At 51.9% G+C, this 24297-nt stretch overlaps 6 protein-coding genes across 6 annotated transcripts; 3 read left to right on the top strand and 3 right to left on the bottom strand.

Moving 5' to 3' along the window:
• Nucleotides 1-1784: 1784 nt before the first annotated feature.
• Nucleotides 1785-2736, top strand: M409DRAFT_61384 (uncharacterized protein; the record flags this gene model as incomplete). The annotated part of the gene is made up of 3 exons (XM_033814732.1): nucleotides 1785-2264; nucleotides 2382-2482; nucleotides 2541-2736. The coding sequence occupies 3 exons, from the start codon at nucleotides 1785-1787 to the stop codon at nucleotides 2734-2736; spliced, it is 777 nt and encodes a 258-aa protein (XP_033659614.1).
• Nucleotides 2737-4104: 1368 nt separating this feature from the next.
• M409DRAFT_61385 (uncharacterized protein) lies at nucleotides 4105-6268 on the bottom strand (the record flags this gene model as incomplete). The annotated part of the gene is made up of 3 exons (XM_033814733.1): nucleotides 4105-4121; nucleotides 4235-4334; nucleotides 4424-6268. The coding sequence occupies 3 exons, from the start codon at nucleotides 6266-6268 to the stop codon at nucleotides 4105-4107; spliced, it is 1962 nt and encodes a 653-aa protein (XP_033659615.1).
• A 1145-nt stretch (nucleotides 6269-7413) lies between these two features.
• M409DRAFT_61386 (uncharacterized protein) lies at nucleotides 7414-8342 on the bottom strand (the record flags this gene model as incomplete). Its single annotated transcript, XM_033814734.1, has 2 exons — nucleotides 7414-8066; nucleotides 8102-8342. 2 exons carry the CDS (start codon nucleotides 8340-8342, stop codon nucleotides 7414-7416), a joined length of 894 nt encoding a protein of 297 aa, XP_033659616.1.
• Nucleotides 8343-10845: 2503 nt separating this feature from the next.
• M409DRAFT_71485 (uncharacterized protein) lies at nucleotides 10846-19045 on the top strand (the record flags this gene model as incomplete). The annotated part of the gene is made up of 5 exons (XM_033819189.1): nucleotides 10846-11125; nucleotides 11175-12480; nucleotides 12542-16394; nucleotides 16478-18438; nucleotides 18679-19045. 5 exons carry the CDS (start codon nucleotides 10846-10848, stop codon nucleotides 19043-19045), a joined length of 7767 nt encoding a protein of 2588 aa, XP_033659617.1.
• A 131-nt stretch (nucleotides 19046-19176) lies between these two features.
• Nucleotides 19177-20325, top strand: M409DRAFT_31370 (uncharacterized protein; the record flags this gene model as incomplete). Its single annotated transcript, XM_033810229.1, has 1 exon — nucleotides 19177-20325. A coding segment is annotated over one exon (1149 nt), but the record flags the coding sequence as incomplete, so codon positions are not given.
• Nucleotides 20326-22192: 1867 nt separating this feature from the next.
• M409DRAFT_71486 (uncharacterized protein) lies at nucleotides 22193-23910 on the bottom strand (the record flags this gene model as incomplete). Its single annotated transcript, XM_033819190.1, has 3 exons — nucleotides 22193-23263; nucleotides 23345-23719; nucleotides 23851-23910. The coding sequence occupies 3 exons, from the start codon at nucleotides 23908-23910 to the stop codon at nucleotides 22193-22195; spliced, it is 1506 nt and encodes a 501-aa protein (XP_033659619.1).
• Between the last annotated feature and the right edge of the window lie 387 nt (nucleotides 23911-24297).

A 24297-nucleotide genomic window follows, 5' to 3' on the forward strand; every position in this document is an offset into this window, starting at 1 on the left:
CACTGCCAGCGACCAGTCTTAGGACTTTCTCTGTCATTGGCGTGATTGCTTGGGCGCTTTATCGTAGCTCTGCGACTTCGAGCATAGTGGCAGAACTGTCGGGCCGCTGCATTTCCATTTCTTGCGCCTTGGTTGATCTCGGTTTGAGGTTGTAGCAGCTGCTCCGGCGACACTAGTCTGATATGGTCAGAACGACCATTGGATACCGAAGGGGAGGAGTGACGAGATCTGGGTCGTTCTAATAATTGATTGGAGGCGTTTGTCGCATCCGCGAGACAGGAGCTCGCGCTCTGTAAATGCGCTCGATAATGTCCACGAACACGATCACTTCGACAGACAGTGGAAATGGGAGGTCTACCTAGGCACATATCGGCGGAATGCGTATCGTGCAGCAGGACAGTTCTACACACGAACTAGAACTTACATCATCATGCAGCAGAACAAGAGCTCGGTGCTTCCAAGACTAGATAGGTAAGTCTTCTCTGCGGTGAAAGCAGGTGAAGTTTTCCGGAGCTTGCAATTGAGATTTTCCACTCGAGTCGAACCGCCAAATGGACGCGGGGGATGAAAGGCTGGATCGAGGGTATATACTACCAGTTCCCACAGACTAGCGCAAATCCACCTGTCGTAAGTACTCGTGCTGTGGCAATGTTAGGCTGTGTCCTCGAACCCGTTCGAAGACTAACCTTAACTGCTAGATTGACATCACCGCTAACGAGGTGCTAATAGAAGGCGTGCGAAATTGGATTTAGGTGCTTGCTCTAGGCTCGAGTTCCAGCGGGAACGAGATTGCAACAAGCATTGCTGCAAGAGCCGCTAGATCTTGCTAGAAATCTTGTCGGGGACGCAAAAGACACTGCTCGCGTGGGCTTTCTCTTGTTAGCGAAGACTCCAATCTGCTAGTCGGTTATCTTACTAAGCTCAACAACCCTATGCCGGCTAACTAATATCTTTGTAGTAGATAGAAGGCCATAAGACAGATATAGGCAGTAGTAATCTGTTTGCCTAGATTTGCTTACCTAGAGGCATATCGGAGCTATCTAAGCGTCCTTAGAATCTAGATAACTAACTAGAGATTAATATTAAGAGAAGACTTGCTCTATAAGTTGTCCATCTCTTCATACACAAATGCAAGCATTCCACCATCTTTGAAAACTTAATAGACATTTACTACCTTCTTATGGATTGGTTTCCTAACACTATCAAACCCCTTGAAAGTTGTTTTCCATCTTACTAATGTAGAGTGTGTTTGCTTACTTAGGACAGCATCTTCGCTACTCGTACCCTAAGTCGAGCAATACCTTATACCCTCATAAATTCCATGGCGATTTGCGTATCACGCAGAGGCTGTAGCCGAGCACCATCTTCGTAGGTGCGGTGAGACGATAGTAATCGAAGTCCGATGCTGCGAGTAGTTGTGCACTGCATTTGCACATTGCTTTTTGAAGATTCGTAGGAAAATTCGCAGGAAGATTCCGGCAAGGGTACACATACGAACGCCCGTACAAATGAGACATTTCGCGCGGATACAGGAGATAGAAGGCGGGATCGCGCTCAATCCAGATCACGTTGCGCTAATCTCGCGGTAGAACTAAAGGACAGCCACAAGATATGATTAGGTGACCACAATGACGGACTAATGGACGCTACTCACGAAGGGCGGCGTTTCCGTGGAGCTTCAAGTGCCGCCGATCGACAGGGTCTAGCCTGGACGGAAGACGGTATGTCTTCCGATTCGTCGGGGCTGTTGGGAGTCTGCAGCTAGGGCACTGCGCTTCACCGGAATGTTGACTGCTGCTGCCTCCTTATTACCCTCGCTGGTGCTGGCCGTGATTGTGGTGATATTGCTTGGGCGAAATATAGGCGAGTCCGCGCATCGCTCTCCAACTACTCGGTACCGCCATTTTGTCGTGAACCTTCCCAGAGGCCCACGCAGGCAATTGCTGAAGACCGTGCGGCTGCCATACTCCATGGATCCGTATAATGGCTTCATGAATCCTGAGAGCAGCCAGCATGTGAACACGCGGCCATACCATGGAGCAGCCCCTCCACCAAATCCCTACCCAACCTACCCCAATCAGGTTACGTATCCCACTGCGCGACATGGGGGAGACCCGAGGCAGTGGTCACAACCACTGCATCCTACGTCCTTTCAGGTCCCAGGCTTGCCTGTCAGCGCCAACGCTGGCGGGCCACAATGGCAGCCAACGCTGACCGAGATCGAAGTGGACGGGCCGAGAGAGAAGATTAGACGTACTAGAACAGTGAGCGATGTATAAACCGCATGGCTCAGGTTAGCAAGACTGACAATCTACCAGGCATGCGAGGTAACTGCCGTGCAACGCACGACGTTAACCGAGAGAAGTATTGACTTCGTTTAGGAGTGTCGCAAGCGTAAGCAGAGGTGCGATGGCAGACGCCCATGCCGGCAATGCATGGAGCAAAGGATCGAATGTCAGTATCGCGATCCACAGCCGCCCACGTAAGGTGTCGCCTAGTACGAAATCGCCTCGTTAAGCTGATCTGCTGATTCCGACCAGGAAACAGAGCGGTATAGACCGAGCGATTCAGCTCGCAGAAGAAAACAAGCTGAGCCTAGCGATGGCGAACAACAACCTTGATACTGTATATGCCGAAATGGGCAGGGTCAACCGGCGTCTCGGAGTCGAGGTCGAAAGAAGAAGAGCAGGAACCCAGATAGGGGACCAGGGCGCCTTGTACCCAACAAATACATAGTATAACAGTGTGCAGGGGAATGTGCAAGACTACACTGAGGACCAACGTTAAGAGGATAAAGCGGCGTGGCGTACTTGATGATATTAGAAAGCGAAGTCACGTCGTGGCTAACAAATCTCAACATCGTTGTAGTAGTTAGCAATAGAACTTGCCAAGAACATTGAAATTCATGGAAAAAGAGTTCATTCGCCATGGTAAACAAACCAAGGACTCTGCGGCAGGTGTCACTGCAATTCTTAAGAGGTGGCCAAACAGGGATGTTGAAGCCGACTAGGGCGTCCTGCGACGGCTTTGTTGACTTCATTAGAACTTGTCGTGATTAGACAGGATGAATATCAGCACGCAGAATGCCTTGCAGGGCTGCGTATCGTCGCTGCAGTCGAGCATGCAAACGCTAGAGTCAAGCACCAATATTCTAGACTCGGGCGTAAACGATTACCCACGGCTTAGCAAGGTGTTGCAGACGACGAGGGTAATATGATAATTACTTAGTTAGTCGATCTCTCCCCACACCGAGACCCTGTCTGTTCCTATGTTTGCACTCCTTGTCTTTCCCTTTGCGGGGTACACAGCTGCAGCACCCGGCTACTTCCATCGGTGTACTTGTAGATTTTGAGTCTATTGGCAGAGATTCGATCGTGGCGCAGGCTGTCTCTTCGTCTTCAATAGTGATCGTAGGTCCTTGCCACTAGGGTGGAACAACGCTAACGAGGGAACGGCCACATTCTACTTTTGTTCGAAATGTGGCCGCTGTATAGTCCAAGGAAAATCACTCAATATGAGCCGGATTCATCGCCTGCAAAGGCGTGTCCGTTTCAACCGCAACAATTTTGAGGCTAGCAATGGTGCTAGTGGTGCTAGTAGTGCTAGCGGTGCTGGTGGTGCTAGGTGCTAGTATCAAACTGCAGTTGCATTTCTTGATTAAGAGATGCACAACTACTTGCTCTCTAAATCGCCCTCAAAAATACTGATAACTTCCAGGCCGCATCCATCACCTAGTCGCAGGCGTTCAGGCCGCGAGTGCATGCTAAAACACTGCAACAGTCATAGAAACTGTCCGGTCACACACTTGTAGCTATCAATGCCACCATGAGGCGCTCGCTCTTACTCCAAAGCCTATTAAGCACACTTCGTCTTGGAGAGTGTCGAAAGGTCCGAACTAGGCGCTGAGCGTACGTCTTCAAGTCACGCTGCTCTTGCTATAACGATCATTTGCTTCTGGCGCATGAGCGGGATTGTTTTAACGGTTATACGTGGGCGGCCTTAGGACTCCCTGCCTTTCGCTTCTGCGCAACTCGGACAGGCAGGAAGAACACTCCGCTGAGTAGCTTGATTTACAGGACAGATCATGACCTGGCCCTGTATTCTTTAGGGCTCCTCTAGGACTGTGTGTACATTAGCACAATAATTTTGACTAAGCTAGAAGGTCAAAAGCTGGTTTAAGATCTGCATGCAGCCTAGCACATGCTCCGCGGAAAAACCTGCTGCACTAACTTACGTATGCCCGTCGGACCGGTGCATGTGCTACCCAGCTTAGTCTCCCCAAACGAGAGACTTCTTGTGCTGACTTGGCATGATTGGGAAAGATTTGAGGCTTGCTGTAAAGCATAACAAGTTGCATTCAATTATGGCTTGCCATGTTCCAGGATCTGAGCAGATCCTGTGTCTTTGAGTGTTTAAATCTCACCGCGGCGCGAAGCGCCGTGTAACCACGGTAGTCAATGGCATCACTGTCCACCCCAGCCTGAAGAAGCGCTGCCACGACGCCATCATGACCCTGAATTGCAGCAGCGATAAGCGGTGTGGTACCGCCACATTCCTCCCTTGCGTCCAGTATCTGTGCTTTCTCTTGCCCGGGGTAACGGTCAGAAATGCACAAGAGAAGTTCCTCAACGAGCGCAGTGTGGCCTGATGCAGCCGCACAAAGCAGGGGGTTGCGCCCGTCCGAAGTCATGCAGTCGATGAAAGTCTCCTCAAAAGATAGTAAGAGCCGAGCGACATCGAGGTTTCCTTGCATCGCAGCCATATAGAGAGGAGTCTCACCCGACATGTTCCTCCAGTTCAGCACTTCTTCCAGCGTTTGGTCCTGCGCGCGCAGTGCAAGCGAAGCTACCGCACGGCTCCCACTGTACGCAGCCCACAACAATAACGGCCATTCTCCCTCACGCAGCGGACCAGGACTAGCGCGCACACACTGTACCGCATTCCCCCAGTCAGGCACGCGCACGGCGAATGTCATGTGCCTCGCTGCGTACACGGCTGCAATCGGTTCCAAAAGGTCTCGTAGATAAGCTGTGCGGGATGCGAACGGCAGATAGTCTGGAAAATAAGGTAAAAAAGTGTCAGGGCCTCGTGGCGCCGAGAAACGCATTTCGGGAAGGCACTCCCTTGATCGCAAGATATCCGCTAGCTGTGTGGGCAAGGGGTATGCCGCGAACAGCGGTAGAATGGAGCAATCAAGAGTGATGCGCCTCGCGCATTGTAATGCCACGTAGCTCTTGGGATGAACAACCATCAGTGGTGTGGTAGTCCATGGGCTGTCGCGCCAATCACTCATGGAGACAGTCACCGTCAGATCGTCTACAAGACCGTTGAAGATACGATTCCACTGCCGGTTCACAAGCGGAATGCCCATATTTTGAATGTCGGCAAGCCACGGCTGCTTCCCCTCGTATCGTTTTCCTGGCCGCTCATTGTAGCGTGTATACTCCACAGGGGCGGCTCTGTCCTGTACAGCGTACTCAATTACGAGGAGCAAAATCTCTTCGGGTAGGCTTCCGATACTGGTTTGAGGTATGTCCGCTTCAGTGTGGTTGTGTTCCGCGGTACCCTCCTCGCTGACGTGTGTCAAACATGCTGCTTGCATATGCAATTGAGCTCGGCTTTGGTCTCGGCCATCTTCCAGATACAATGCACAATGGCTGGTCCACGTAGCTATGACTTTCGCTGCTCTTCGCTGGTCGAGGGTTCGAGTGGTGATCGGCCTCCAGACATTGACCAGCCTCGCTGCAATGCCCCACTGGTGCAAAGCGGCGTAAAGTGGGAACAAGAAGCTGTCCCCCTGACGCGTGCCATAAATGGCTTTTAGATCTGTGCGAAAGAAGTATCTTTTTGTGAAGCTCTGAGACACTCCTATAGTGGCGAATAATATCGTCTCGGGCAAATGGGCATAAGACTCGCTTGCTAGGGGCTTGGAGTAAGCTATGATGTCCCATCGCAGAGTTCCTCCCACCAGTCGAGCCGCACCGTCGTCGCCTCTGGTTGCAGCTATATCATGTATTGTATTACCCGCCCGCGGATCTGCAAGCTCAGGATGGGACAGCAGTAATCTCGATTTAGTAACCACTTCACATATTGCAATATTCACGTCTGTGTCTCCGATTCTGTTGAGCTGGGCTGTGCGGATAAGGTATCGCACTCGTTGCGACCGCTGAAATTTAGCAACTGACCAATCTTCTCCTGAGCGTTGCTGACCCTCGACGAAAGGGACGACTGTCCATTTGCCTAATGGGAAAGCTTTCGCCATGTGCATGTCTGCGGGCAAAAATTTTCTGCGTAGAAGCTGGATTCTATTCCAGTACACAATATGCTTTATTACACCTTGTCGAGTGTCCCGAAGGGGGTCTCATACTAGCGGCACCTGGCTACAGTGTGCTGCATTTAGAGGTGTTAAAAGTCCCAGGCCTCTAATGGATACCTCCCGACAAGGGGTGCACAGATGGCTTTCAAGTATGATGACTAGTCGAATTTGTCGATCACTTGGACGAAGAGACAGTATGGAGCAGTCTACGATGGAGTGAGCCAAGAACACCCTGTCCGACTAAATCCCCAATGGGTGTTCCATAGTGTGGTCACGCACCACAGTGCGCACGTAAACCGATTCACCGCATCCATAGCTATTTACAATGCCAATCGCTCCGTCAAAAGCTTTGCGAACTCGCCGCATGACATTCTCAAGTCAAAACCGGAATGGCGCATTGCTTGCCCTGGGAAACCCAAATTGTTGGCCCGTATTAGTAATGAACCTTTCTCGCAATCTGCTTCGAAGACTGTCTCGGGCCTGTCACACTTAGGGTTGTTCCAGCGATGATGAGTGCGTCCGCGCCCCCATTAGGATCAACCAGACACTGCGGATGTTGTTGCCATAATGGCGCGAGACCCCGATCGAAGCAGTGGATGGGTCGAACAGTGCAGACTGATCTCCGCACGCTTCCATGAAGGAATGCGATCTTCCCTGTGTTCCGACTTATGCTTCGAGTCCGTCGATGTACTGCGAATAGACTCGGAGTAGGCGGTTTTCAAGTCTCCCTAGCATATCAACGATTCTCTGACGACCACTTAAGGCTTCGACTGCGTCTGCAACTTCTGAACGTTGTGGCGACGGCTCGCACGATGCGTTTCGTGGGCGCGCTATAAGCGAATGCTGCAATTGGCGACATGTGTTTGGTTACCACCATCCGCGTAGAAGATATTTGGGCGGATAAATTTGCTCCGTTGACTGTACGGTATTTGAGGTTTCAGGTTGTGCGTCGGGTAGTCAGGAGTGTCCCCACAATTTCGCTTTGTAGAAGGCACAAAAAGCTCTTTTGTATATAACAGCAAATCGATTCTGTTGTCTCTGACATCAGATTGCTTTGTTTACAGCGCCGGTACATCCGGCACCCAAACCGTAGGGAGTCATTTGGCTACTTCTGCTGTTCCCTCATCGAGCTCGAGAATCTTGACCTTCCATGTGCGCAGAGCCTTCAAATCCAACTTAGGACAGGATTTCGGCTCGATGTAGAGGGTCTCCAACATTTTCAGTTTGCGAATCAGAGATTCCACCCGTGGCGTCTGGTTTGCTTTGAGGCGTACTGGTTCATTGAACAGCTTCCTCATGTTGCGAATGGTTAGACTCTTAGTCGCTCCTGGCAATTTAGGGAGGCTCAACAAGTCGGATGCCGTCTCGTCGTTTGGCCAGATGATCTCGCACTCGCGCGGTGTATGCTTTCTGAGATACTCACGGAACCAACGCAGTGAACCTCTGCTCAAGATTTTTTGAGCTGGCTTGGTGATGTCTGGATTAGGGACAAGGGCTGCGTCATGGAGAGTGATTGTCGATCGGGTTGAGCTCTCCTTATATGTGACCAGCCCGTCGCTCCGCTTGAGCGTCCCAAGCGTTGTACCTTCGATCCAGGCTGTCTCAGCCGAGTCCAGATCGAACGTTGTCACTGCAGACCATCTCGTCGCAATACCAGCCTCGGCAGCTTTTCGCAGAGAGCCAGGGGTCCATTCAGGAGTACAAGTAAAGTTCCAGTAGAGACAGCTTATGGTTTCGTGGCGGTTCGCGACTGTGCCAGGCCAGCATTGAAAATCCCTTTTGAACCTTCTCGCTGGCAAGCGAAGCGGAGTAGTTTTCGACGTTCATATCGTAGACCGCCACTTGCTAGGAAGATAGCGACGACGCTGCTGTTCTGTGCGGCGTCATGATAGGCGTCGAAAGTGATTCGGCGCATATCGCGACAACTCTGATTCAGCGACTCCAGGTCTCGAAGGTTGAGATAGCTGGCAATCGCGAGGATCAGCTCGTGGGCAAGGGATAGAATGAAGAGATCGTCTGTGGACATAATCGAGCTTATGTCTCTGGTCCAAAGCCTAAAGGAAAAGAGTCGAAGAAGGAGACCTTCTTGACCGTGTGGAGACGATTACGAAGACGCGGCTTCCGCATTGTCACGTGATTAGAAGCTTCTAGACGGGCCAAGTGAAACTGCTCCCTGGTCATATGACCATTGCTGTGATATCGAGCACAGACCATGACGCGTCGCCAAGTCGACCGTGCACGTCATGGTCTGTGCTCTCTAGGCGCCAAGGAAGTCGTCTCTCTGATTTCTCCTTACACGAGGCGAAACGGACGAGAGCATGGCGGAAACCTCTAGCCGCCATGGTCTCAGATCGAGAACAGTACCAAATCAAGCCTTCGAGCAACACCTCCTCCTCGACGCATCGACCGACACTTTCTGAAGTTCTTAAGAAACTGAGCGAGCTTCGACACATGTTGCTACCTTGGCCGAGGTCATCAAGATTGTTGGCGATTCCGGTTGGGCCACAGGAGAATTAGACCAAGCACGTACAGATGCGAAATGGGCAGATCTTATGAACCTTGCACGGATGGTAGATTCCGTGCAGCCTACGGACAAGAAGCGGAAAAAGCCAGGTGGTGACTCGAGTCAGAACGAGATACTGTAATGAGAAAGCGGAACTTCACCACACTCGCGGCGCTGTGGTCGCCGCAGCTAGCCGAGCATTATGGTTGGTCCTCTGCGAGCCACAGGGCCATGCGACTGCTGTGTACGTGCGCCAAAAAATACCCGGACTTTGAAAAGGTCTTCGTTCCCTTGGCCAATAATGTCATGGTGGCAAGACAGCGGGCAGCGCTCCTGGACAACAAAGTGGAACAAATCGGGGAGGCAAGCAGGACCGCTCACTATGCGGAGAGAAGATCTCACTTTCATCTACTGGTTCAAGACCTTCAGCATCTCGCCGATCTGGGAGACAACGACAGCGTTGCGGTATACGGTAAACGGCTTACAAAGTCATCATTCTTGGATGAGGAGGAACTGACGTCGTGGACCTTGAACGAGGACGGTGAAATCCTGATTGCAGGAAACACAACTCTGCGTGATAAGCGACCACTCTATTATCATGAATTTCTACTGGAGCAAGATCCTCATGGGTTGCTGCAGCCTAGGAGGAATCCGACAAAGACCGTTCAACCGAATGCATGTATCCTCTTTTCGCCTCTGCAATCTGATCGAAAGTACCTGGGTACCATCTTGCGAGCCTGCTCACTTTCGGCCGATCAGATTTCGAACAACCAAACTCCGTCTCCTACGATCGGCGGGCACAGATCCACAGGAGAACGTAGAAGAATGATTCCAGGTCGTGTGCCTGTATGTATGTGCTGCTTTCTGCAGGACTTGAATCGCCATGAACTCCACTGTTCCGGTCTGGTGCCTTGCTCCCGACCGGCCACTGCCAATGATCTTCGCTAGGTCGAGGTCGACAAGCAACTTGAGTATTCACATCGAGAGATTCGAGGGATCCAACCGCAAATGCTAATCGAGGAGCGACACGTATCCACAACCTCATTTACCCAGTCGAACGGTTCGACAGAAAGGCACAAAGAACAGGATCAACAGACATAGCTTTAAATGCCTCAAAAAGGAGACGAAGGCCGAGACCTCACGGAAAAGAGCAGGACTGCTCGCGTCTTGCAGATAAGTTTAATTTAGCGATCTGTGATGCAGAGCGATATCTCGTGAGGCCAACACAAGAACTTCGGCGAAAGAGCCAATTTTTACTAGTAACCCTAGAGCGTCGGCAGATGCGACAACAGCCCGCTGATAGGGACCAACGCCATCTGCTATGAACCTCATCAGCCAGAACACAGCTCCTGAGCACCGCCTCGGCTTTCGCGACTGACACGTGTGATACTTCAATGCCCAGCGGAAGATTAGCCAGGCCATATCTGTCCACACTTTTACAGCTCGCCTCAATCGCGGGGCTCTAAACCTTAAGCTACAGTGAGGTAGGGAAATCATTCGCGGGCAGTCGTCTGCTAATAGCCTTCAATAGCCATTTCAACGAAGAGCTATGTTCCCCTGGCCCCGCTGAAACCGATGACCTTAGTCAAGTAAGCTCTCACAGCATCTACTGGAAGTTGGTCTGGTCTTAGGTGATCTCACTCAGAGCATTTCCGCCATTACAGTACAATGAAACATCGAGCTCTATCAGTCTACCCTTCGTAGCTTCGAAGCTCAGTCTTCTTCGATTAGGTTCGACCACGTTCTCGCACATCTACAACGATCTTGTTCGTCGAGAAACCAATAAAGGTAAACGAGGTTTCTTTCTCAGACGAGCTATAGCGTTGACGAGTCCCGTGGGAGGCCCTGCCCCTAACTTGTATTGACTTCTACAGAGGAATGCCCCCGCAAGGACATCAGAAGTTGGAGGTCGATGGATATAAAGTGAGCTACTCTGTGTTACCTCGTCCACATGACACGGCGCTTTCTAATCAGACTCCAATCACACGGCAGCTTACAGAAAACTTGTCAATACCGGACCGTCACTATGCTTTCTCGCGATGTTTTCTTTGACCTTGTCAATCACGTCTTTCTTCCACCTAAACTACCCCAAAAAAATGACACTGCTTGTGGCGTCGGTGATGCGTTATTGGATACGGTTGTCGAGGCGTTGGAGATATACCTGGGTTTTTTCAAAGACAGTCAACTGGTGACTGTCGAAATGATGATAGACATGCTCTCGAACCTGAAGAAAGTCCACTCTTTGTCTACAGATGCAGTTATGGAAGATCAGCTGCGGGACGCTCTGCAGAACGTTGTCGACCATGGTACATTGCGGCTTTACAGAATCCATGCCGTTCGCTAACCATTTCTTAGGAGGATTCCTTCCATTGCACATTCATGCCCAGAATGCAGGCGTCATTATACGCAAGGTTGACAAAAACATCCACTTCGAAACCTTCGAATTGGCCCCTCTCAACAAAGCCGTGATGACCACGAAGGGAAGACTCATCCGCCATTTCCCTGCGTCTGCTACATCAGTTGAACTCTGTCAAGCAGCCGAGGTGGACTTCCAGACGGTCATTGCACATACCCTAAGCCTCATGAGCCATCAAAGTGTCCCAGGTCTACAACCTCAAGTCAAAAAGGCTGGACAAATGCACGACGAGGACCGAGACACGACGGACCCGGACATGGTGACCGGATTCTTCAACGGCTTCGTCACAGCCCTTGGCACTTATGTCGACGTCGAAGTCATCGCCAAGAACACCCGGGAGGAAGTGCTCTGGTCAGATGCACGATTTCCTTGGCGACGGTCTCCATTTTGGCTTTTTCTCCGGGTGTCACTTCAACTGGGCTTCTCGCAATCGGCGAAGGCGAACGACGGACCTAAACTGTACAAACAATTCATTCTATTCTTCGTATCGCATGTTCTGCAGAAGTCGGCAAAACATCCCATTGAGACTGACCTTTTGTACGTCATGACTGCAAAGTTAACACGCCGCCTGTTGAAGACGGGGACCGACATCAATCCCCTCGTCCTGGAGTCTGTCCGAAAAGCCACATGCCAAGCGCATAAGAGGATGACTAGTCGCTGGCTGGAAGTTCAGCATTCCGGGGCTCGCACGGTAGACATGATGCAGCTCTCGGCCTTGAATTTCAACCGAGACACACGACTGGACCTTGACGGTCTTGACAAGTTCATCGAGTCACTCCAGTCTCGACAGCCGCAGTCTCGCAACAGCGACTTTCGTCCAGTTCAGAAGTTGATCACATACCATGCTCATGTCCTGCCAGATCTCGCCAGCCACACCGTTGAGGGGAGTGTGGTTGTCCAGAACCTACACGGTTTCGAAACTTGGGTTGGAACCTATCTCTCTACTTGGGCCGAGGAGCACGGCAACGATTTAGCTGCCTGCGGTCAGCTTGCTCAGTTGATGAGACGATATCACCATCTTGCGACACCACATTATTCTGGAAATGCCGAGGCCACCTCCGTCATGATCCTCGTCATGCTAGAATTATGGACGGCATGCGACAAGATGGCGATTGCGACTTGCCCTTTGCTGGATGACTATGAGCCGGGAATATCCAAGAACTTGCTGCAGAGTCTTCTCTTACCTTTGCGAAGGCAAATGGAGAGGCTCATGGCGGTCGAAGACTACATCGTTGACCGCACCGGGTCGCCAGCCGTCGACTCAGCTCTTCGAGACTACTGATGATCCGCACGGCTTCGCAGCGAGATATTTCGATGAATCTGCTGACCACCAGGCGCTGCGTCAACGTGTGATTGACCGTGCTGCAGCGGCACGGATCTCGAAGCTTAATGAACTGCGTCGAGTGAAGGACGAGTACGCAGGCCTTATGCGGCTCTACCACCAGACCAGCTGCGACGTCTACGAACGTATCACCAATTACAGCTCAGGACTGACCGAGGAGTATCACCCTACTACATGTGCTCGCTGTCAGTACAAGACCCAAGCCGATAGACTCAGCATTGAAGTCTTTGAATGGCCGCTGCCAGCGAACGATGCCAAAGTCAAAACGGTGATCTTCGAGCTGTGTGTACCGGCATGGTTCGCGCACTGGCGCGACAGTACCATGGAATTGCGGCTCAATGTACTAGGGGCCGAATACACCGATACGCAGCAGCCACGATCATCGCATCGTCTGAGTGAGGATCCACACCTCGCACACGCCTTCTTCTCACCTCCCCACGATGCCTACCCCCAGCGCGTGGGGCTTCTGTCCCAGAACAAACCTCACATAGGCACTCATCGCAGAGGCAGGGTTGTGTCCACGGCTACCGAGCGCGATGTCTGCCTCCAGAGCGGGCTGACCTACCAATATTATGACAGCAGCAGGAGTATGTTTCTTGCTCCCGTTGTCTACACCGAGAAGCTACCTCGATCCTGCACATATGTGCTACCGGGTAGATCTAAAGCGCTGCAAAAGTACATCTTCCGACCTGCACGGCTGCCGAACGGCCCGCCCCCAAATGCGGTCATTGCAAACCAGTCAGAGTGTCCTGATCACATGTCCCTGCACGAGTTTAAGGAACTGGCCTCTATCCCTCTGGCTTATCGTCTCCAATGGATGGATATTGCAGTACAGCTAGGTCACCCTTCCATCGATTTCAAGAAACCAGAGACTGCACTTGTGTTGTTACAATGCATTTACCAAACTGGACCCCGGCACGGGCAAGAAGGTACACTACGAGAAAGCCACCAACTGTTGAGCACGAACGAATTCCCGGCCGTCCTGATCGAAAATCTCGATGCTGCACTCAAACGAGTCGAGCAGAACTGGGAATCTTCGCAAGCTCTGGCTGTCTTCATCGCCGTCGCGCGGCGTCTCCTCTCGCTGAGCTCGTCCAACGAAATCAAAGATGCTTGTCTGCGGTACCTGGAAAGGGCATCTGCAGTCTCGCTTGGATGGGCACATCTTTTGAAAAACAAAGCACATGAGGCAGATGCTACCGATCGCGAACAACTACTGGCTAGGAGCGTGGAAGCCGCCCTCACGTGCGCAAGTAGTTTCGACGTTGAACGAGTGCACTTACCAACGATCTTGGCCGTTCCCACGGCTGCCTCAGCTTTTGTACAGTGCTGCATCATTGTTTTTGATGGCAGGCATTCTCTCGAAGCCACAAACAGCACCCAAACACAGCTTTTACATTCGCGGCACCAGCGACTCCTCTACGATGCCCGTCACATCATAGCCGCGGATCATGAGGGGCTTCACGATGCCATTGCAAAGTCGTGGTCTGCCTATCGACCAGCACAACACTGGCACATTTCTGAGAGCTCCGATCACTGGACTGCCACATGTACCACGACCACCGCACGGGATGATGGTTTGATGGTCCACTACAATCTGATCAGCGGCGAGCTGCTTGTCAACGGCGAGCCGCTGGACCGCCTCCCCTCTGAATATGAGGAGCACTCAAGCTACCAAGTCCTTTTCGGAAAGTCAGCTGTGGAGGTGATGCCATCAAATGTCGCAGGAATGCGTTTCTCGAGCAAGAGAGAGCACCGCGGCTGTGAGGTCCATTTCGGCCTGACAACTTCACAAGGTCCAGTCTCAAAGGAGCTCATGATGCAGATCTTCGATCGAAAATCAAGAGCCAAGTTCGAGTTCATACCCGCTCGACTGTTTCGTGAGCATTTCCCGGATTCTTTTGTGGATGATTTCATCCACTGGTACGACTATGCCACTGGGAATGTGGAATTCCGTCCCGTCGCGGCGGCCTGGAATGCTCAAGCCACTGAAAAGTGGGTACTTTCCAGGTACAATGGAATCCTTGACAATGGCAAAAAACGCGATGACTCCAAGTGGGCGCTAATGCTCCCAAGAAATGGGAGTCTTTTGGTGAGCATGAAGAGCGAGACAGCAACTCTGCTGGCCAGTATTCTTGCTCCACTTGCACAGCCGCGATCAATCCATTGTGTTGCTGGGTCTTCCTCAACCTTCCTGGACGTCAACTTACCGACTCTGCGACTATCGTTTCATCTCATACAAAATGAGACGACTCTACGATGTCGTGAATTCCGAGGCATGATCGTCGACCCTGACCAGACGCTTGGGACGTTAGTGGGCTTTCGCAACAAGCTCATGCTAAGAGAAGAGCACGACGATGTTCGGAAAATCATAGTCATCGAGGGCAGGACGTGCGTCAAGACTTCCCATCGGATACCATGCAACGGGGATGACACTGGTCTATACTACTCGAAGACCTCTGTGAGCCGTCAGACCGTCACGCGTTGGCATTCCTTCGATGTTGACACCTGTCTCGAACGACTCGTGGACAATGGCAGTACACAGAGCAAATTGTTCCTGGCCTATCTTCACGCACTCACGTCCTATTGCCTACCTGACCCTTTAACGAAGAGGACTGGGACAGAGCAAGCAATCAGCATATTGAGCTCTGCTGCCGTCCGATCCTTCGATCAGCTGTCAGACGAGAACATAGACCTTCTGTCGCGCATAGCCGAGCTGACGCCAAAAAGAGCGTACTACCCAAGAAATGAGCGTGTCATGCAGACATTCAGTTGGCGCACAGAGCTTGGGTTCATGGCTCAGCACCCTCGTTTCTACCAGATTGCGACTTCACTACTTCACGACGCGAAGCGATACCAGGTATTGTACCCCAATTCCGAGGTCGACTTGCCCACGATACGAGACGTTGAACCACTCCTCCTGCAGAGAGAGTGTATCAGATCGTCGGTCTGGCGCATATTTGGATATGGAGCAGAAGATTACACCCGCGAGCACGACGTCACCTACCAATCCAGGGATCGAAACGCGCGAACCAATCGACAACGCAGCGCCTACGAGTTCTGCAGTCTGGTCCACAATGGTCGCAGCACCTTGCACTCTAGACCTCCGTCGGCCACATGTCTCTGGGACTTTCTGTGTCGTGCAACAGAGGTCTCTGGACCTCAACGTCCAGTAGATTTGTCGCAGGTCAAATATGACGGCATGCTCCTCCAAGACCGGGGTTCCTTCCTTTCTGGCAATTGGCCTGCTTTACACCGGGTACTGAGTGGACAGCAACGCCCGAGCGTCAACAAATATGGTCTGATGATTTGGTTGTCTGCCATGGCTTGCTCTGGCCTTATAGAGAAGGCGATACTTGAGACTGTGGTGCTCCTATACAACTGCGACGAGCTGAAAGTGGTCACTCCACCATCACTTCCATCATTCCAAGTAGCTGAAGGACGTTCGGTGTCCAAAGCCAGACTGGAAAAGGAGATCCACTTACATCTACAGGCATTCCACAACTCACCCGACGCCAAACTGGCGCAAGTCCAGGGCGAGTCCAGGAAGCAATATGGCAAGCGCCAACAGGAATTGTTTAAAAGTCACCGGCATTTAGCAGTGGACAGATTGGTATCTTTCCTCCGGGATCAATGGCCCACGCCTCACCCGAGCAGGCCCTCTGCGGGCAGTGCTCATGACGAGTCGTCGTATGTGGACATGGAAGGTACTATGGCCGCCGTGAAGATAATCTTCAAGACCCGCTTCGACAATCGACAGCTCTTTTCCTACCTTCAAACCGTTGTGGAGACGATCTCCGGCTTCGAGACCAGCCAAGTCAATCTACGTCAGCAGGCACTGCAACGTATCCCATGCCACGCTGACACACGGGCATCGTCGCCATTGCCGACTTGTTCCAGAGACCGGCACCTCGTCTGCTTAAGTGCTGCGAGCCAATTCAACCAATGTCAATGAATATCAACGAGACGACCCAGCCCCAACAGCTCGAAACGTTCGTTGCCGAGCTTAGTGAGGGAGTGAACTCTTCCCAGTACGAGAGAAAGTATGTCGAAAGACTGAAGGCCAGTCTTGATTCCTTGCGGCGACTGAGCCGTCGAGAATCGGGACAGGTCCCCTCTCTCAGCTACCTAGACGCTCACCTGACGTGCTGTCGATTGCAAATGCAACAGATGTTTGACGCCATGACGGCGGCGGTCAATCCGGTGTCCGCCTACCCTTGGATCGAATCGACTGTAGAGTCTCGGCAGTGGCCAAGGATTTGTCCGATGCTGTTCCTCGAGCAGCTAGGACGAGATGGCTGGGCCAGGCTGACGGACGAATGGAAAGAGTGTGTCACATCGTACGGGCTTGCCCTGGGCCTCGTTCAAAAAGCGAAGCGCATGGTTATTGCATCTCGGGCTGGCAGGAGCAGTGACGTTGTGGCCGAAATCCAAAACACCGGGCATCGTAACTGGGATCCTCTTCAGTATCCAGAGTCTTTACTACTTGAAGTCGAGAGCAACATCATGATTCGAGACGTTCAAGAGGAGATCGCAAGGGAGATGCGGAGTCCTGAATCTCGTCAAAACACGTCGATGCAACTCAACATGGGCGAAGGCAAATCGTCCGTCATCGTGCCGATGGTGGCGGCGGCTCTCGCAAATGGAGCTCAACTTGTCCGCGTCGTCGTTGGAAAGCCGCAAGCGAAGCAAACGGCACAGATGCTGATATCCAAGCTTGGCGGCATGCTAAATCGCCAAATTTACCATCTTCCCAACTCCCGTAGCCTCAAGCTCGATAAGGCCGGAGCAGAGGAGGTCGACAGGATTTCCAGAGAGTGCATGGCCGGTGGCGGCATCCTCCTCATGCAGCCAGAGCACATACTCTCCTTTCAATTGATGGGTCTCGAGCGATATTCCCTCGGCGACGACTCCGTGGGCCGGTCGCTGGTGCAAACGCAGCGTTTCTTCGATGAACGATCTCGAGATATTGTCGACGAGAGCGACGAAAACTTCAGCGTCAAATTTGAACTCATCTACACCATGGGCCTGCAGCGATCTATCGACATGAGTCCAGATCGCTGGTCATGCATCCATCAGATCTTGGATGTAGTGAATGCCGCCGCGATCTCGGTCATCGATAGCGTCCCTTCTTCTTTGGAGATCCAGCAGACCTTCGCAGGTCGATTTCCGAGGATCAGATTACACGCAGTGGGTCCCCTGGTAGATATCGTCGGCCAGAAAATCTGCGATACCGGACTTCCAGGATTTCCGATTGCTACACAACCGCAATCTGTTCAGGATGCAGTTCTCGCGTACATGACAAAGCCTGATGTGACCAACGAAGAGATTGGTCTCGTCGAGAATGCTGGCCCTGGTGGATTTTTTACGGAAAGTATCCGGCCCACGCTCTTCTTGCTACGAGGCCTCCTTGCTGGAGGTGTTCTGGGGTTCGTATTTGGCCGAAAGCGATGGCGTGTGAATTATGGGCTCGACACCTCCCGCACTCCACCCACCAGACTGGCGGTACCTTATCGCGCAAAGGACATGCCCACTTCTCGTTCCGAATTCAGCCACCCTGACGTAGTCATCCTTCTGACCTCACTGTGCTACTATTACGGAGGTCTAACGGACGATCACCTGTTTGCGTCTTTCGCCCATCTCCTGGACACTGATCAGAGAGATGTCGAATTCCAGACCTGGATCCAAGGTGTACCTGAGCTGCCTCCTACGTTCCGCCAACTCGAAGGCATCAACCTAAAAGACCGAGCGCAGTGCAAATCCCTCGTGTTTCCGGCCCTCCGCTTCAACAAGCGCGTCGTCGACTACTTCCTCTCTCACATTGTTTTCCCGAAAGAAATGAAAGAGTTTCCTTACAAATTGTCTGCTTCAGGATGGGACATCGGGAAGATCAAGGACCATCCAACCACAGCGTTCAGTGGAACCAGTGACTCCCGAGCGTTGCTTCCTTTAGACGTCACATATCTGGATCTTCCGAATCAGCAGCACACTGATGCTCTGGTATTGGACTACCTCCTACAGGCTGAGAATTCCGTTGCCTTCCTTTCTGCGGGAGACCGCCAATTACCCGACGCTGAACGATTACTGTCGACGGTCTGAAGCTTCACGCCTCCACCTCGCGTGATCCTCGACGTTGGCGCACAGATTCTGGAGATGAACAACCAGGAAGTCGCGCGTACCTGGCTGAGCATGCACGCCACAGAGAATACTCGTGGAGTCGTGTTTTTCAACGACAACGATGAGATCGTGGTTATGAATCGGGAAGGGTTTGTAGAGCCTCTGCAGACATCGGCCTTTGCGAATCAACTCGAAACCTGTCTGGTTTTCCTTGACGAAGCTCACACGCGCGGAACAGACTTGCGGCTGCCTCAAGACTATCGCGCGGCCGTAACACTTGGAGCGAACTTGACGAAAGACCGTCTTGTACAGGGTGAGTGCATCGGCGAAAATAAATCAGGCCAGAACTAAATACTGTCGTAGCTTGCATGAGAATGAGGAAGCTGGGAAAAGGGCAGACTGTGGTTTTCTGCGTAACGGAAGAAATTCGTACGAAGATACTAGAGAGCCGTCCAGCGACTCGAGAAGGAGCTGAGCTTAGCGTGTCAGATGTGCTTCACTGGTCGATTTGCGAGACGTTCTCCGAAGTCCGGCGCATGATGCCCTTGTGGGCAGTTCAGGGACAGCGATTTATCCGACAAGAATCACTCTGGAACGGCGCGCGGAATCTTGGCGAGACGAGTCTGGCTCGTGAATGGGCACATGAATTCCTGGAAGATGAAGCACAAGGCTTAGAATCCCGTTATCGGCCAAGGGAAGCAAGCGCCGCAGCTCTCTCGACTTTGGCCAGTTCAAGTAACCCTAGGAACAATCTTATCGCGAACCGTTGTCTTCAATTCGAAGAGTTGGAATTCCATGGCAGCACACTACAAGAGGAGCAAGAAAGGGAACTGTCTCCTGAGATACAGCAAGAGCGACAAGTGCAGCGACCGCCTGCGGTCGATCCCGCAGAACACCACATCCATCCCGACATGAGAACGTTCGTGTCCACTGGTGTGGTCAAACCCAGCTCCAAGGCTTATATGCCGGCCTTCACGGTATTCTCCGACATTAGAGCTGCAACCTCTTTCGATGTGTCGCAGCTTGGAGGGAAAAAGGACCTCCTTGTTACAGCAGACTTCGCCCGCACCGTCAAGAAGGCCGGCGCCTCCAACGTGTCAGACGCGTACCAACGATCCGTGGAGTGGATACTAACGAGTGCTTCTGCTGACAGCAATGTTGTGGACTGCGTGATGGCCGTCAGTCCGCACGAGGCGCAGCAGCTCTATCCTCACATTTGCCAGAGCTCGACGGTCGTCCTGCATGTATACAAGCCACGCTGGAACGTCGGCTTTCGTTCACTGGATGATCTACATTTCTTTACTGTTCCTCCACTTCCGGAGCCACGGGTAGTACGACCTTCGCTTTTGACGCAACTCAATCTGTTTTCAGGTCAGTTGTACTTCAATTCACTAGAAGACTACCAAAGAGCATGCGAATTCCTCGGATTGGCTTCGACGAAAGCTAACAGCCACTGCACTCTGGCTGCGGATGGGTTTATCCTCCAAGCGAGCGACGAAGCACAAGGAGCGCTTCTCGCACCGCGATTCTTGAAGGAGATCATGAAGATTCGGAAGAATGGCGAAGGCATTGGCAGGACGCATGTGGGAAGTATGCTCGAGGGAGTGTTCCTCGCATTGTCTGACTTTGCGGCGCTGTAATCAGCACACACACCAGCATACAATCGACGCCCACAGTCCATAGCTTGGAAATGCAATCGATTAGTGCGACGCAATGTCGATGATCACAGTGCAGAAGTCCTTAACATTGTCATTTACTCACTCTTGCGTGGATTTAACTTCTAGAATAGCAGTCCGACGAACACCGTGGGCGCTTCGCTTCTAGGCGCGGCGTAACGCTGTGATAAGGGAGCTAGTAAGCGCTCCGATAAAAGAGTCACCCCGGGGAGGAGGGATTGGTATATTTCGAGAATTATACCTTGTGACTCGGCTACGTTGAGGTCCACATGTACCGTGTTTCTAGCTTCAGCCGTGCCCGGAGAAGAGTCCTCTTAAGGTCTGACCTCAAACAGCCATCGACAGGCTTAGACATGATGACAAGGCTGTGCGCCCTTTGCGCGTCTCGACATTGCCTGAGCATGATGGCTTCCTTCGTGCATGCAGGCACATTGCCCACAGGGCATGCAGCAGAAGTGGTACTTGCATCCGTCTGATCCTATCTCGGGGCACTAGTTCGAGCGTTACTCACGGCATATCGAGTCTCTGGTCACACAAGGCAGATAATCATGTCGACTGCCGTATGACCTATGGCGTCCATGTCTCACATCAAAGACAAAGGGCCAATTAGGCCACAAAATGACTTTTTGACACAGTATCCGTCAGAGACTTAGACTGTGTGTCCTCTTCCCTCTGATACGTAAGGTATTCCAATAGACAAGACACATCGCATAGTGGTGCGGTGCGCGGACAGCCTTGATTATGCATTCAAAGCTCATCCTTGGGTTCATAGCGGCCTTACATCGATCACGAATGCAAGTTCGCTACGCTAATAGGTACTTTCCATAGCGAGGCAAGTTCTAGGTTAGTGAAGAACCGTGATTGACAAACTTAGCGTTATGATCGACGATGTGTAAGCGATAGGTCCAATTAGGGTGAAGTGTGGCGCTTGGATCCCGTGGCGATGGTGGCGCAGGCCGTGCAGTTCGAGAAGTTTCTGCGAACCTGTTACCTCACTGCTTAACGAATTACTCTTACTCTGTGGTCACTTTCTGTCCTGTCGTCAGAACGCCTGGTACTCTACGTAAAAATGGAAGGGAGCTCTAGATCTGGAACTACATTGGACAAGACGCCAGCACCTCTGGAAGGTACTCTACAAAATCTCGGAAGTCTATTGAAGGCGGTATTAACTGGGCATCTGGAAAGACTTAAGGGCCTTGGGCTTGACATAAAGCTGCGCCAGCTGTCGCTTGACGATATTCCAAACGAGGTGCTTAAGCCGCCCCCAACAGATATAGAGATCGACGTTTCTAGGCTTTCTATAATCTGCCGGAGATCCAGATTTTGGCCATCTGAATTGGACCATGCTTGTAAGACAGAAGTCTTGCCCCCTTCTTGTCACAATTTGTTTTGGGAGATCTCCAAGAACGCCGAGACTATAGAGTTGCAGTTACGGGATATACATGTGAGCCCTGCTAAAGAAGTGGAGGAGGAACGGAAGAAGTAAGTTACTCTATGTCATTAGCAGCGAGAAATTGTCCTAGAGCATACACTAAATAAGAGCATACTAGAATCTCAACCAGATTGCCAATCCTAGAGGTGTGCGTCCGTAGCATTACTGATTCGCTAGATGACCTGCACAAGCAGATCGGCGGGAGACTAACATAAGTTACCCGAATCAGACATGTACTCTACTTTGGGAATTAAATATAGTATATGCTTGAAACGGCGCTGAAGTCGGAGGAATTGTTGCAATCGAACTTTTTTCTCCCAGGGGCCACGTGATAGCATCACGTGATCCAGTAAACCAGCGTCGCTCGAGCCCCTGCCCCCCCAATCCCCTTCAGGATCGTGAGCTCGGAGATTCTCGAAATCGAGCGCCGTCCTTTTGACTGCCTTGTTCCCGGTTCAGCAGCCTCTCCAGCAAAGCCATCTGTTTTTGACTCTCCTCTCTCTGCTGCTGCATCTGCTTCTGGCTGTCCTCCCTCTGTTGCTCCATCTGCTTCCGACTCTCCTCTTTCTGTTGCTCTAGCTGAGCTTTGTGCATCTGTTCCAACTTTGCCATCTGTTGTTTCATCAATGTTAACTCCCCTTGACTTCCCTGACTTTTGGCTCGACGAAATGACGGTCTGGGCGAGGAATCCCGCTCTTGCGAGGACTGTTCGCTCGCTCGCGCCTCACCTTCGTCAACGCTGACGTCAGAAACCACTGATGTTGTCCGAGGATCGGATAAGCGCGCGACAGCCTGCTGCAGTCTTTTCAGATGCGAAGGATAGAAGTCGCGGTAGACAGCTCGAGTAAAATTTGACCCTGTGTCTCTGTCTCGACCGTAATGACCGTCGAGGCTATAGTTGTGGACATAGTATCGGTGAAACGTCGTACGACCATCTCGGATGAGAGGAAAATGGCCGTAGATCTTGACCCTTTCATTGTCGTGGGAAATACTGAAAACGAGGATTTGGCCGCTAAGGATTTGAGCGTGGTCTTCTCCGGCAGCGCGACACAGCTGAATGATGGCATTGACCGCAATGCTGGCGCTATGCACGTTCTGTCGGTCTGCATCGTTTATGTTCCTTCTCCCGCATTTCGCCTCGCATAGGAGGAACGGAAAGTACATGAAATCCGTAAACTTGGTGGGGTTGTTAATGTTCGTGTAATTTTCCAGCTTAGCACGCTCTTCTTCTGTGAAAGTCGCCGATGATAAGCCGTATGCGTAGTCAGGCCTTGGCTGGGTACCGCCGAGCAGGCTGCATTTTGTCCAATCTCCCGACATCTCTTCCCGCACGTTTGCCAGAATGGTCTCCCGGTCGACTACGTACAGGAGCTCCGCCGAAGGCACAATGTGAGGAGTAAGATCGCGACGAACCCTTTCCTCGCTGCATTTGCTCGCTCGTTGGAATAGTCTGATGTACGTCTCTTCGGAGCAGGCGTTATACGCGGGATCGAACACCGAACTTAATAGATCTCGGCATAAGTCCTTGCTCTCCGCAGTCACCAAATCTTTTGTGTTCAGATCATCAAACATTATCCCATGACGTTGTAGCTCTTCCTCATATGCAGCAGTGTGGGCGGGCGGAGCGCTTCCATTCCTTCTGCGGCTCGAATAACTCGGCGTGCTGGACCGACGCCTCTTGTTTGATCCATCGCTTTCAGGATCGGTCATTTCTCCAATATGCTTTGGCCACTTGCCGGACCTAACCCAGTGCTGGATTGGTTCTGCTTCTTCTGCGCCTTGCGCACAGCAATTTAGTTCCTCCCGCGGGCTTCTTTCAAGGTCTCCTCTATAACGTTTGCGCAAGGGCTCTGGTGACTGAGCTGGATCCGGATTGTATTCGTCGGCGATCCGTCGGCGCGTTCTTCCACGGGGAGACTCGGTATAGTCGCAAGTGTGCTGCCTCCTGCGGCGGTCTGGTGGTGAGGTCCCTAGCTTCGTCTTTACTCTATGAGTTAGTCTGGTGTTATGCCTGACATATACAAGCTCTGCGATCATACCTGACGTACAGGCCCGCTTGATGGTGGTGAAGGAAGTGAGTGCTTCCGCTTGCGAGGATTGTCCTGCATCGTCTTGAGGTGTTCGGGAATGGGTTTATATGATGAAACGAAAGCTTTCCATCCGCTGACAGAAATAAAAACTCCTTCTCGGGCTCATAGAGCTAGCGAAAATCATGTATGTGGACAGAACGTGCACATGAGGGCATCTGAGAAATGAATGACTGTTTCGCGACGCGCCGGGCAAGATGTTGCGAAGCCAGTCACGTGAAAAGGACTGTGAGCCTTGATTGGGCGGCGGCTTCGGTTGGACACACGTCATACTGTCCAGTGTGAAACAGCCTGCGTGCCGGGTGGCGTGGGCGCTTGAACATATAGTATACCGTACTCGAGAGTGACATCTCGAGGCTTGCTTCTTTTGGGACAGTAGAATGAATTCGCAATCCCTGCAAGTTGTAC

The sequence above is a fragment of the Zasmidium cellare genome, assembly GCF_010093935.1.
Source record: "Zasmidium cellare ATCC 36951 unplaced genomic scaffold M409scaffold_72, whole genome shotgun sequence".
Classification (NCBI taxonomy): Eukaryota; Fungi; Ascomycota; class Dothideomycetes; order Mycosphaerellales; family Mycosphaerellaceae; genus Zasmidium; species Zasmidium cellare.